Source organism: Microchirus variegatus (assembly GCF_963457635.1).
Source record: "Microchirus variegatus genome assembly, chromosome: 1".
Classification (NCBI taxonomy): domain Eukaryota; kingdom Metazoa; phylum Chordata; class Actinopteri; order Pleuronectiformes; family Soleidae; genus Microchirus; species Microchirus variegatus.
Window position 1 is genome coordinate 44,793,228 of NC_139802.1, and position 14,577 is coordinate 44,807,804.

Below are 14,577 nucleotides of genomic sequence, written 5' to 3' on the forward strand. Positions count from 1 at the left end.
CGTTCAATAAACAGACCGCTCCAGTTCGACTGTAGGCGAGCTAATGGCGCTAAAAGGAGCTAATGATAGCTAACGGAGCTGACTGGTAAACGGGGCCTGGACTCCGGTGTCGTGCCACGCGCATCTTTTTCTGGTCATGCATTAGCGTGCGTTTAATGTAGCTTACTCAGGCTGCAGCTATCAAATGTTTTTGTAATCGAGTATTCTACCGATCATTCCGAGTCTGATTTTTTAATAAATAATAATAATAATTTTGTGTTTTGCGTCCTAGAATTAATCGAAAAACAATTGGTCGAATACTCGATGACTCGATGATACGGATGACGTACGCGACAACAAACGTGGTACGATCTGGAACCTTTCACTCAACAAACCAAGAGGGTTCAGTTTAAATTAAAGTTCTGATTAACCTCAGTGACACAGACTGACCACACGGGGCAGCGGTAGACCAGTAAGCTAAAGCTGTGTCGCTGCTAGCTAAAAACACTGATTTTCTCTATGGACTTTTGGCGCGGGAGAGTTAGCGCTTTACAAACTTCAGAGAAAGGTTATAGAACCGAACAGGGAGATAGAGTAGTTTTGTATTTGAAGCAGATTTAGTCAAATCAGTTTTTTTCCCGCACGACCACATTTTTACTGAAACTGAAAAAATCCCTTTTTATGTCTATTTTTGACTAATTTGAGGCAGACAAATCGAGTGGAGCTCGTCCAACAAAAACCATGTTTTAAGTACAAGTTTTCTGTCGGCCCCCGAAAGCTTTTCGTGTTATTTGGAACACACTTTTAATCCCAAAAAAAAAAAAAAAACCCAGAACAAAACACAAAGCTGTTTTCCTTTCGTTAGCTCAAACGCTCCTCGGTGCCAGCTGCGGTTTCTCTGCAGCAGCTGCAACACTTTTACCTCCATCGCTGCTTCTGTTGGGAGAAAATATTCTACTTTTATAAGCTTTTCAAGATCTTGGCTTGAACTTCCGAACGGATTAAGTGCATTTGTACAGAAAAGAAAAACAACACACACACACACACTCCAGGGGAGCTTCCTCCACACGATGACTTCCATTAGCGCTTTATTCACAGTCATGTTCGACGCTGATTGAACAAGTGCTTGATATTTTTCCATTAACAGGCGGAAAGAGAGTCGTTTAAATGTGTCACCTGTGTGTGTGTGTGTGTGTGTGTGTGTCTTTAATTATAACAACAGCAGAGGGAGGATGTCGCTCACAAACTTTTAAATTGATGTGATTAACGGATCAAGGCGGAGAAATTAGCGCGATTAGCAGCAAAGTGTAAAAAAATTGTCTCTGATGAATATTTCACAGACATATAGAACTAGAAAAAGAATATTACTGAATGTCTCATTTGTATAAATAACATACATTATCTCAGGGCACTTTACATCGTACGGCAAGTAGCCGCTAACCACTGCTAACACGGCTAACAGTCAATGTATGAACTTTAGAAGTCGTAAGTTAAATCCCCTTTGAGTTAACTGCTTTCTGTTTTGTACAAAACGTCACAAAATGGTGGCTAACGCTAGCGTTAAAGTCAGGTTCCTTAACTAGCAAGCTAATCTAGTTCGTTTGAATTACACAGCTAGCAACACTATGTGTGTAGGACTCTCTTATATCTCCACTTCTGCTCTTGTTATAGTTAGCATGTAGCTGGTAGCCACTGCTAGCTCTGATTGTTAATAGTGGATGAAGTCGTTAAGTTTAAAGCAAACCTTTGAGTTTGAATGTACTTCACAAAATGGCGGCTATTGTTAGCATTAACGTTAGGTTCCCTGACTAGCAAAGCTAATCTAGTAATTTGATGAAAACATTACATGTATGCACAGTTAGCAACACAATCCACAACAGATCAGTAATGTGTGTGTGTACAACATAAACTTTAACACAAAATAGGTCTTATTTTCCCCCTTCTGTGTTAGCTATGGTTAGCATGTACATAAGTAATAAAATAGAATAAATAAGGCTTTGACGGAAGCTAAAACTCACAAAAAGCCCGTTATATCAGCCACAAAAGATTACTAAGACAAATTATTATTATTATTACACCACAGTGATAACTAGATGCTATAGCTAGGTTTGCTAACTAGCAGGCTAACCTAGTCCATTTGATAAAACATTTAAACTGTATTTTCTGCTTATAAATACTGTCACAACACTGATATCGCAGTAGTGTTTATGTGTACGACTTTATTTTAATGACAGAAAACACAAGGAAAGAGTGAAAAGTTAATGGTTTTATGCTAGGAGCGGCCATCTTGAAGCAGTTCCAAACTGAAACAGTGACTGGTGTGACCGGACGACGGTGAAACGGTTATTGACCGCGTCACGCTCTCTCCCGCAGAGATCGTACAGAAGGTGAGGAACGGTCAGAAGCCGTACTTCCGGCCGACGACGGACAACCGGTGTCACTCGGAGGAGCTGACGATCCTGATGGACGGCTGCTGGGCCGAGGACCCGGCCGAGAGGCCCGACTTCGGACACATCAAGATCTACATGGCCAAACTCAACAAGTGAGACGCACACAACACACACACACGCACTGTTTTACACTGCGGTAAAAATCGTACGACAAACTCAAATCTCATGATGCTTCGTATCGACGTGATATTTAGGTTTTTTAGCGAGTGTGACGGAATTTTTGGAATCTAATCCGATGATTGTCGGATCAATACGGGTTCTGAGTTGGCATTGAGTGAGTGTGATGAGTCAGTGGCAACGTGGGCTGTGTGTGTGTGTGTGTGTGCGTGTGTGTGTGTGTGTGTGTGTGTGTGAATCCTCGCGTTTAATTGACTGGATTAAATTAAATTTAAATTAAATTAAAGCACCACACCAGGATCTGGATGCATCCTTGATTAATTTAACATTTTCTTCACTTCCATCTATTTTTTCTGTGTGTTTGTTTCTTTGTGAAGATAATTTGATGAGTTGAAACCGACACTGGCTTCACACACACACACACACACACACACACACACACACACACACACTTTCTTGTACAACATTCTTTGTGAGGACACTCATAGACGTAATGCATTTCCCTGTCTCTTTAACCACAACTAAATACCTGAACTTAACCTTTAAACTACTCTTAACTTAATCCTAATTCTAACCCTAAACCTAAATCTTAACCCTGAAGACACACACACACACACACACACACACACACACACACACCTTTAGAGTCCGTCGCTCTCCTGCACCATAGAGAAAATCATTTTTAGCTCACTGGGACTCAGGAGCTGCTGGTGCGCTGCTGCCTCGTGTGGTCACTTTGTGTCACTGAGGTCAGTCTGAATGAAGGATTTCAAACACTGAAGTGACGAAATAAGACTTTTGAACTCAGTCATGGAGGCAACAGTAGATCAACAACTCCTGTGTGCTGTGATTTTCTCTATGGGGTTTGGTGTGTGATGGTAGAGTCGGATTTTGCACACAAACCCAATGAATTTTGACTTTTGTGACGTCACGACTGTGTAGATTCTGACCAAAATGGAATGACGACATACTTGAGTCAGTCGATGTTTTATCTCAGTAGGACAAAGACGTGACACTGGACACGAATCAGTCAAAAAAGCGAGAGAAAACACTGAAAAAAGCCATTTTATTGATTTTATTTTGTTGTTTTCTTCAACAACAAAAAAGTCCAGAGACAAAGTTGTTGCCTCTATTTTTTATTATAGCCTTCCATTCATATAGAGCTCTTTTTTTTTACAACCAGTGGTGTTGCCCCCTAGTGGCTATTACATATATTTCCTGGTTGGCTTCAGTAGGAAAACGTTTTTTTTGTAAGTAGACAAGGATATCGAGGAATATAAATAGAGCAGTCCTGAGTGTGTTCACGTTTATAAAAACCCCTCCAAAAAAAAGTTTCAGCAGGGCCGTTTGTAGCTGTTTGGGGGCCCTACGCGAGATTCTATTTGGGGGCCCCTAAAGTTAGAGATTCCTAACTTTTTCTGATTACCCCACAAACACTTATAATATGCACAATGAACGCATCCAATACATGCAAATAAAGACTTTTAATTCTAAAAAAAAAATATATATAATAAAATATGAGTCTGAACTTGCAGTTTGGGGGCCCCCCCTGGTGGCTGTGGGGCCCTACGCAGCCGCATCGTCCGCATATAGCAAGAAAACGGCTCTTGAGTTTCGGTTCAGGTCAGAATAAAAAGAGTGTTTCAGCTCACGCACACACACACACACACACACACACACACACACACACACACACACACACACACACACACACACACACATAGTGGAATGTATATATGTGTCACAGTAAAGTAAGTAATGATGGGGGAGGCGGGGGTCACGTGACGACAGGTGGTCTATTCATGGCAGGTCTGAGTGTTTACCTCTGAACACCCGGGCTTGTTTCCGCCGCCCTTCAAAGCCCCCCGAGCTCACGCACACACACGCACACACACACACACGCACACGCGCGCGCACACACACACACACACACAGAGAGCAGGAATAACAGGCCAATCCATCACATCATCGCGTCAACATCCATACATTTAGCTAATGAAAATAAGCAGCGGACAGTGCATTAACGGTGCACACAGGAGTTAGCGTGAGCTGTTAGCTCAGGGCTCGGAGCAGCTTCCTTCAGTTCGCTCGCTCTCTGCTCAGGAACATAAATCAAACGCTCCTTCACTCACTCCTGAGCGAGCGCTGCTGCTGCTGCTGCTGCTGCTGCTGCTGCTGCTGCTGCTGCTGCTGCTGCTGCTGCTGCAAATGGACGATGGCGATACATCATCGCTCGTCCTCCGGTCCATCGTTGACTTTACAGAGCAAACAGAGGAGAGAGGTCAACACACACACACACACACACACACACACACACACACACACACACAGCGCAGATCTGTTTATAGATCCTGTCTCTGTGTCCACAACACCTGCCTCTGGACGTCCACTCTGACAGGTCGACACGTGTTTGTGTGTCAGTTTGTGTGTTTGTGTGTTTGTCAAACTGAGTCTTTTTCAGGGAAAAGGCTGTTGTTGTCGACTGAAGCCAACCAGGAATAATGAATAAATGATATAACCACTAGGGGGTGACACCAATGGTTACACAAAGAGCTTTAATTGAATGAAAGTCTAAGGAATTATTAGCTGTACATACGTATACATACATATATACATAAACATATATATATATATATATATTAATATATATACATACATATATTCATACATATATATGCATATAAAATTGACATCTGTCAACCAGGAATAAGAACATATGATGTAACCACTAGGGGACGACTACAATGGTTACAAAAAGAGCTTTATTCTAATAATGGAGATATAGCACATGGAAAAATGTGCTCTATCCACTAGGGGGCGACACCACAAGATGCTAAAAGGACTTTGTTTATATGGAAAATACACAAAAATGGACGTTGTCCATCTTAATGGAAGTCTATGGGAAATTAGCTACGTGAAAAATGTATGTCTGCCGTTTCCCTACTGAATCCAACCTGGGTATTGAAGTGCATTGAATATCCACTAGGGGGCGACACCACTGGTTGCCAAAATGACTTTGTTGTCAATGACAGTCTATGGGAAAATAAGCTTAAAATATATATATATATACATCTATATATATATTCTGTTTTCCTTTTGGAGCCAATCAGGAAATAAGAATATATGGTATAGCCAGTAGGGGGCGAATGTACTAGTTGCAAAAAACCGACAGAAATCCACATTTATTCACGTGCAAAACAACAAAATCTTCCACCTATCTTCGTTTAAACCTGTCTTTTTATATGTTGTGTTTCCCACAGAGAGGGCAGCACCAGCATTCTGAACAACCTGCTGTCCAGGATGGAGCAGTACGCCAACAACCTGGAGAACCTGGTGGAGGAGAGGACTCAGGCGTACCTGGAGGAGAAAAGAAAGGCCGAAAACCTCCTCTATCAAATCCTACCACAGTAAGAGACACAGTGTGGATGTCAGCAACTTGGATTTGCATTAAGACTCTTAATGTCCAAGAGGCGTAAAAGGGATAGTTCACGTGTCCAACAGGGTCACGAGGGACAAAAAAACTGATGATTCTGAGCCACTTCAGCATCAGGTTTAAGCTTTTCCACAATAATGAGGAATTTGTGAGGAAAAACAATCTCTCTACGATAAGTTAAGAACGTGTTTAGCACATTATCTCAGTGTTAGACAGTTAGAAACTGAAGTTTTTAAACGTTTCACCAAACCCCATAGAGAAAATCAGCGATTTTAGCTCACGGGGTACACAGGAGCTGCTGGTCTACTACTGCCTCGTGTGGTCACTTTGTGTCACTGAGGTCAATCTAAACAGAAAATCTAAAACACAGAATTCACTAAATAAGACATTTGAACTTAGTGATGGAGGCGGCAGTGGATCAACAACTCCTGTGAACTCCTGTGTCGCTGTGATGTTAAAATCACTGATTTTCTCTATGGGGTTTGGTGCAGGGAGAGTGAGTGGTTTACAAACTTCAGTTTCCTGCTAACATGCTAATATGACATTAAAAAATGTAATGCTGAATGATAGTACAAGTTATTGTGCATGGATGCTAACATTAGCAGCTAGTACCAATGGTGACACGGCAGCTCCTGTGTCTCCGTGAGCTAAAATCACTGATTTTCTCTATGGGGTTTGGTGCAGGGAGAGTGAGCGGATTTTTACAAACTCCAGTTTCCTGTTGGAAAAGTCTGTCTAACGATGAAATAAAGTGTGCGAAAATAGTCACTGCAGACTCACGAGGACGTGGATTTTAATAGATGTTAGCCTCCAGTGTCACACTTCTTTGCCAATCTCTGAACTTTTTGCCTCTTGAATGACAAGTGGAACGTCTTCAATTAAACTCAAGCAGATCCAGCTGTGTGTGTGTGTGTGTGTGTGTGTGTGTGTGTGTGTGTGTGTGTGTGTGAGTGTGTTCTTGTACTTGCAACATACTGAGGACCAGTGAGGGTTTTTAACCAACAAAGTGAGGTCATTTTTACGGAGTGAGGACATTTTGGCCGGTCCTCACTTTGTTTTCATTGAAATCACTTCCTTAGGCTGCTATAACATGCTATACTCAATTTGTCAACAACAAAAAATCTAATTTTGGACGACATAGTATATTATGACTTTTTTGCCAAATTTTGGACCAAATTTTTTTTTTCAAATTTTGGATGACATAGTATAGTATGACGTTTTTGTCCAATTTTGGACCAAAAATTTTGGGTGAATTTTTTTTTTAAATTTTGGACGGCATAGTATAGTACGACGTTTTTGTCAAATTTTGGACCAAAAATTTTGGGTGAATTTTTTTTTTCAAATTTTGGACGACATAGTATAGAAGACGTTTTTGTCAAATTTTGGACCAAAAATTTTGGGTCAAAATTAAAAAAAAAAAAAAATTGGAGGACATAGTATAGTGTGACGTTTTTGTCAAATTTTGGACCAAAAATAACAAAACAAAAAAAAACATCGAAAAAGTTTTCCAGCCCTTTTTGCTATGTGGCGCCACCTGCAGACATTTTATGGTACTGCAACCAGTAGTTCTTTGTAGATGTCATTCATGAAGTAGATATTTGTAATTGTGTTGATTTATAAAGTGGAAATGCTGGTCCTCACTTTGTCAGCAACCCAGTCCTCAGTATGCAGCAAGTACAAGAATGTGTGTGTGCGTGTGTGTGCGCGTGTGTGTGTGTGTGTGTGTCTCCTGAGGATACGATGACCTGGATGACTGAGGTTCTTTGAACTCGCGTCCAGAAAACAGTCACGTGTGCGAAATCCCTGTTTTAATTAACATCCAAACACCACGTGATGGAGGATTTTTTTTTTTGAGCAGATGTCGACTTTATATGAAAGTGAGTGGACAGACGCCCTGTGTCTCACCGTCTGTCTGTCTGTCTGTCTGTCTGTCTGTGTCTGTGTCTGTGTCTGTGTTTCACTACCAGCTCAGTAGCAGAGCAGCTAAAGCGAGGGGAGACGGTTCAGGCCGAGGCCTTCGACAGCGTCACCATCTACTTCAGCGACATCGTGGGCTTCACGTCCATGTCTGCGGAGAGCACGCCGCTACAGGTACGCCACGGAAACTGGGATATTAAACACCCGTCCTGAGCGGCGTGCGGCTAATCTGTCCGTTATAATCCAGATTAAGTTCTTATTTGACGCACAAAATGTCAAAATGATGTGTCCACGAATCGGAACGCGAACCCCGAAACCCAAAAAACACACAAATTGTAAACAAAATATGGATTTAATCAAATCAAAAATACTTGCGGCAAACTGAGCACCAGTGAGTGTTTTTAACCAACAAAGTGAGGTCCTTTTTACAAAGTGAGGACATTTTGGTCGGTCCTCACTTTGTTTTCATTGAAATCACTTCCCTAGGTTGTAAACATGCTATACTCTGTTTTTTTTTTAACAGAGGTCCTTCAATTTGGTATAAAAACCCTGGTGTTTCACACACCTTTTTGCTCTGGGGCTCCACCTGCAGACATTTTATGGTACTGCACCCAGTAGTTCTTTGTAGATGTCATTCGTGAAGTAGAAATATTTGTAATTGTGTTGATTTATAAAGTGGAAATGGTGGTTGTCAGTATGCAGCAAGTACAAGAATGTGTGTGTGTGTTCTTGTACTTGCGGCATACTGAGGACCAGTGAGGGGTTTTTAAACCAACAAAGTGAGGTCCTTTTTACGAAGTGAGGACATTTTGGCCGGTCCTCACTTTTTTTTCATTGAAATCACTTCCTTAGGTTGTAAACTAATCCTATACTCTGTTTTTAACAATTTGGTACAAAAAAAAAACTGTTTTCCAATGCTGGTTTTTCACACACTTTTTGCTCTGGGGGGCTCCACCTGCAGACATTTTAGGGTACTGCACCCAGTAGTTCTTTATAGATGTCATTCATGAAGTAGATATTTGTAATTGTGTTGGTTTATAAAGTAGTAAATGCTGGTCCTCTTCTGGTTAATGTTCTGCTAAAATAAGGAACTAACTCATAAATAACTGAAGAGTCAACTAAAATACATCAGAAATATGTGTGAAAAGAGTCCAACAGGGGGCGACCACGACACCTTTTCTTTATGTATTATTTCTTTTATTTAACTGTAATAATAATAAAACATCTCTCTTCAGGTCGTCACTTTGCTGAACGATCTTTACACCTGTTTCGACGCCATCATCGATAATTTCGACGTTTATAAGGTGAGTCTTTGTCTCGTTCAAATCATCGTACACGAAATAATAATTCGCACACTTTTCCCTCACTGACGCTCTTGCCCCTCCCCCTCAGGTGGAGACCATCGGCGACGCCTACATGGTGGTGTCCGGGCTGCCGGTGCGGAACGGCAAACTTCACGCCAGAGAGATCGCGGGGATGTCGTTAGCTTTGTTAGAGCAGGTGAAAACGTTCAAGATCCGCCACAGACCCAACGACCAGCTGAGGCTCAGGATAGGGATTCACACGGGTGAGTCACGATATGTCGCAGTTTTAAAGTCGTAAAGACTATATTCACACGGGTGAGTCACGATATGTCGCAGTTTTAAAGTCGTAAAGACTATATTCACACGGGTGAGTCACGATATGTCGCAGTTTTAAAGTCGTAAACACTATATTCACACGGGTGAGTCACGATATGTCGCAGTTTTAAAGTCGTAAACACTATATTCACACGGGTGAGTCACGATATGTCGCAGTTTTAAAGTCGTAAACACTATATTCACACGGGTGAGTCACGATATGTCGAAGTTTTAAAGTCGTAAACACTATATTCACACGGGTGAGTCACGATATGTCGCAGTTTTAAAGTCGTAAACACTATATTCACACGGGTGAGTCACGATATGTCGCAGTTTTAAAGTCGTAAACACTATATTCACACGGGTGAGTCACGATATGTCGCAGTTTTAAAGTCGTAAACACTATATTCACACGGGTGAGTCACGATATGTCGCAGTTTTAAAGTCGTAAACACTATATTCACACGGGTGAGTCACGATATGTCGCAGTTTTAAAGTCGTAAACACTATATTCACACGGGTGAGTCACGATATGTCGCAGTTTTAAAGTCGTAAACACTATATTCACACGGGTGAGTCACGATATGTCGCAGTTTTAAAGTCGTAAACACTATATTCACACGGGTGAGTCACGATATGTCGCAGTTTTAAAGTCGTAAACACGATATTCACACGGGTGAGTCACGATATGTCGCAGTTTTAAAGTCGTAAATACTATATACACACAGGTGAGTTGCGATATATCGCAATTTTAAAGTCGTAAACACTGTTTTTCCTCCGTCTTCAGAGACATTTGCGTTCACTTAAATCCCTTAGATCGTACGACGTCACTTTCTTATGTTACAGAATTATATTTGTTCTTTTCTGACGTAAAAATGTGTCTAAATCTCGTCTCGTTGTTGTTGTTGTTTATTTTTAAAGGTCCAGTCTGTGCCGGCGTGGTCGGCTTAAAAATGCCCAGATATTGTTTGTTTGGAGACACTGTCAACACGGCGTCAAGGATGGAGTCCAACGGAGAAGGTGAGTGTCCTCATGTGTCCACACCTGTCCCTCACCTGTCCTCACCTGTCCACACCTGTCCTCACCTGTCCACACCTGTCCACACCTGTCCTCAACTGTCCACACCTGTCCTCACCTGTCCTCACCTGTCCTCACCTGTCCACACCTGTCCTCACCTGTCCTCACTTGTCCTCAACTGTCCTCACCTGTCCACACCTGTCCTCACCTGTCTTCACCTGTCCTCACTTGTCCTCACCTGTCCTCACCTGTCCTCACCTGTCCCTCACCTGTCCTCACCTGTCCTCACCTGTCCACACCTGTCCCTCACCTGTCCACACCTGTCCTCACTTGTCCTCAACTGTCCTCACCTGTCCCTCACCTGTCCTCACCTGTCCACACCTGTCCTCACCTGTCCTCACTTGTCCTCAACTGTCCTCACCTGTCCACACCTGTCCTCACCTGTCTTCACCTGTCCTCACCTGTCCTCACCTGTCCACACCTGTCCGTCACCTGTCCTCACCTGTCCTCACCTGTCCTCAACCTGCCCACACCTGTCCTCACCTTTCCCTTCTGTCCTCACCTGTCTTCACCTGTCCTCACCTGTCCACCCTGTCCACCCTGTCCTCACCTGTCCACACCTGTCCTCACCTGTCCTCAACCTGCCCACACCTGTCCTCACCTTTCCCTTCTGTCCTCACCTGTCTTCACCTGTCCTCACCTTTCCACACCTGTCCCTCACCTGTCCTCACCTGTCCACCCTGTCCCTCACCTGTCCACACCTGTTCTCACCTGTTCACACCTGTCCTCACCTGTCCACTCCTGTCCTCACCTGTCCACACCTGTCCCTCACCTGTCCACACCTGTTCTCACCTGTTCACACCTGTCCTCACCTGTCCCTCACCTGTCCTCACCTGTCCTCACCTGTCCACACCTGTCCTCACCTGTCCTCACCTGTCCTCACCTGTCCCATTGTTGTTGTTGTTGTTGTGTTGTTGTTGTTGTTGTTGACTGCTCTGATGAACGTGTGGATGATGATCACATGATGAACTGCTGAGTGACTTCCTGCGTTGTTAAATAATTGATAGCACTTTGATTGTGTGTGTGTGTGTGTGTGTGTGTGTGTGTGTGTGTGTGTGTGTGTGTGGAGAAGGAAACTCAAACGTTCTGCTGAGTCATCATTATTATTGTGTGTAAAAAATTGCTGTGTCGTGTTTTTCAGCCTTGAAAATCCACGTTTCCTCGGCCACCAAAGAAGTCCTCGACGAGTTCGGTTACTTTGATCTTCAGTTACGAGGAGACGTAGAAATGAAGGTAACAAAATAACAAACTTTTTACTGTTTTTATTTATTACTAATTCTACGTTGTTATAACGATAAAACATGACATTTTTTTATGTAGCTACATTTATTTTTAAACTAGTTCCAGTAGCTGCCTGTAGGGGGCACTCTGACGTCCAACTATAGAATAAATGTTTACAAAAATATTTGTATCATTATATCTATGAGTTTTAATTTTATTTGGCTAATTCTTAGCTATTATTTTGTATAAGATTAGAATTATCTCACATTTTTTTTTTATTTCCACATAATTTTTATTTAAATTAACTTTTTATTTGTGTTATGGCTCATTCTTAACCTTTATATATATACAATTATACTTTTATTAATATTATTATAACAGTAGTAGTATTTGTTTACATATTTTAATTTGCATCTCAGCCATTAAATGAAAAATTGTGTTATGACTCTTTTATATGATTATAATTTTATTCTTATTAGGAGTGGTCATATAGTTATTATTATTATTATTATTAATAAAAAAAATGTTTATTTATTTATTATATAAATTCATTAATCATATATAACTAAAAAAGATAGGTTTTTATTCTAAGATATTCAGAATATTTTTGATTTTATGTTTTTAGTTCATTTTACATGTGAATTTTTATATAACTGACTAATTTGTCACTATATATATATATATATATATATATTTATTTATTTATTTTCTGGTGCCAATTTTCAACTTTAAAAAATAGATTTTGAAGAAGTTTTTCATGATTTTTATTTTTTATTTGACAAATGTTTGAGCCTCATCAGTGCAGTGGGTTGATGATGTTTTTGTCCTATAATGGACATTATCCATTACACTCACTCGCTGCCCCTCCCCCTCCCCCTCCTGTCCACTGATGATGTCATTGATTGTTTTCTTCTTCTTCTTCTTCTTCTTCTTCCTGTTTCAGGGCAAAGGTAAAATGAGGACGTACTGGCTGCTCGGGGAGAAGACGGACGTCTACGTCATCTGAGCGACGAGCAGCGACTCCACATCTTTATTTGTTCTAGAATAAGTCTTTAACAACAACAACAACAACAACAACAACAACACACAGAGGGAATTCCAGGTATATTTATGACCTGCATATTGTAACTGCAGATAAAAAACAAACAAACAAACAAACAAACAGTGTTTTTGTATGAAAAAAAAAAAAAAAAAAAGGTCTTATTTTCCGTGCTTTCTATATTCACATTTGTATCACGTGTTTGATGAAGTCAACGATTGTTATTGATATGAATATTTTGGAGCGTCGTGCAACAGTATGTTTGTATATATGTATCATATCCAAGATACTGTAAGATATTTTCTTCAATAAAACTGAGTGAAACACTCGGCTTTTTACAGTCGCAGGCGATCGCGTTCTTTTTCTCTGTCGTTTTCAGAGCGAAATCGCGGGGAAAGTCGGAGCAAAAACGTTCACTTGGATTCAAGGATGAACCGGTTAGAAATGAAAAATGTCGTATTCTGTGATAATTCAGGAATATTTAAAGGGATTTAGGAATAAATGTCTTAAAATTTGGAGTAAAATGTTTGAAAAACTATTTTGAAACATCCGTTTTCCTTGCGAATGTAATTTTTGTGCAAATTTCCGAGGAATTTAAAATTTGGAGCAAACGTTCACTTGGATTCAACGATGAACGGATTAGAATTTTGTTTTCCTGGTAATTCAGGAACATTTAAATGGATTTAGGAATAAATGTCTTAAAATGTGGTACAAACGTTCACTTGGACTTAAATAATTCATTGTTACGTTATAGTTCAACTTTACAAGTTTGTAAAGTTCTTCAAATTACTTCAAGGGAACGACTTGAAATTTGAAGTAAAATGTTTAAAAAACAATTTGAAAACAATTGTTTTCCTCGTGAGTGCAATTTTTGTGCAAATTTATGTAGAATTTCAAATTTGGAGCAAATGTTCACTTGGATTCAAAGATGAACGGATTAGAATTTTGTTGTCAAAAATTAAAAATGTTGTATTCTGTGATAATTCAGGAACATTTAAAGGGATTTAGGAATAAATTCTTAAATTTATGTACAAACGTTCACTTGGACTTAAATAATTCATTGTTACGTTATAGTTCAACTTTACAAGTTTGTAAAGTTCTTCAAATTACTTCAAGGGAACGACTTAAAATTTGGAGTAAAATGTTTAAAAAACAATTTAAAAACATCTGTTTTCCTTGTGAGTGTAATTTTTGTGCAAATTTATGTAGAATTTCAAATTTGGAGCAAATGTTCACTTGGATTCAAAGATGAACGGATTAGAATTTAGTTGTGAATGGTGAAAATGACGTGACAAAACAACATGTTTATCTTCTGTGACAATTCAGGAACATTTTTAGGGATTTAGGGATACATTTCATAAACTTTGGTACAAACGTTCACTTGGACTTAAATAATTCATTGTAGTACCAACAAAATCAAAATCAAGTTTGGAAAGTTCTTCAAATTACTTAAAGGGAACGACTTAAAATTTGGAGTAAATGTTTACAAAACAATTTTGACCTTGTGAGTGTAATTCTTGTGCAAATTTACCTAGAATTTCAAATTTGGAGCAAACGTTCACTTGGATTCAAGGATGAAGACGATTCGGGAACATTTTTAGGGATTTAGAGATACATTTCTTTAAATTTGGTACAAACGTTCACTTGGACTTCATAGTTAAATGTAACCAAAATGTTGAGTTTTTGTCTTTTGTGTCATATCTCAGGAACATTTTGATAAACGTT

The 14,577-nt window shown here is 40.2% G+C and overlaps 1 protein-coding gene across 1 annotated transcript in view; it reads left to right on the plus strand.

The window, feature by feature from the left end:
• npr2 (natriuretic peptide receptor 2) overlaps positions 1 to 13,017 on the plus strand; it is a gene marked incomplete at its 5' end in the record, with an annotated part of 73,388 nt that extends 60,371 nt beyond the window's left edge. The window contains 8 exons of the mRNA XM_083895453.1: positions 2,353 to 2,521; positions 5,807 to 5,953; positions 7,947 to 8,070; positions 9,132 to 9,200; positions 9,289 to 9,463; positions 10,437 to 10,535; positions 11,734 to 11,825; positions 12,757 to 13,017. Of these exons, the coding sequence (XP_083751579.1) occupies positions 2,353 to 2,521; positions 5,807 to 5,953; positions 7,947 to 8,070; positions 9,132 to 9,200; positions 9,289 to 9,463; positions 10,437 to 10,535; positions 11,734 to 11,825; positions 12,757 to 12,819 (938 nt within the window). The 3' untranslated portion in view covers positions 12,820 to 13,017. The remainder of the gene's footprint in view (positions 1 to 2,352; positions 2,522 to 5,806; positions 5,954 to 7,946; positions 8,071 to 9,131; positions 9,201 to 9,288; positions 9,464 to 10,436; positions 10,536 to 11,733; positions 11,826 to 12,756) is intronic.
• Between the last annotated feature and the right edge of the window lie 1,560 nt (positions 13,018 to 14,577).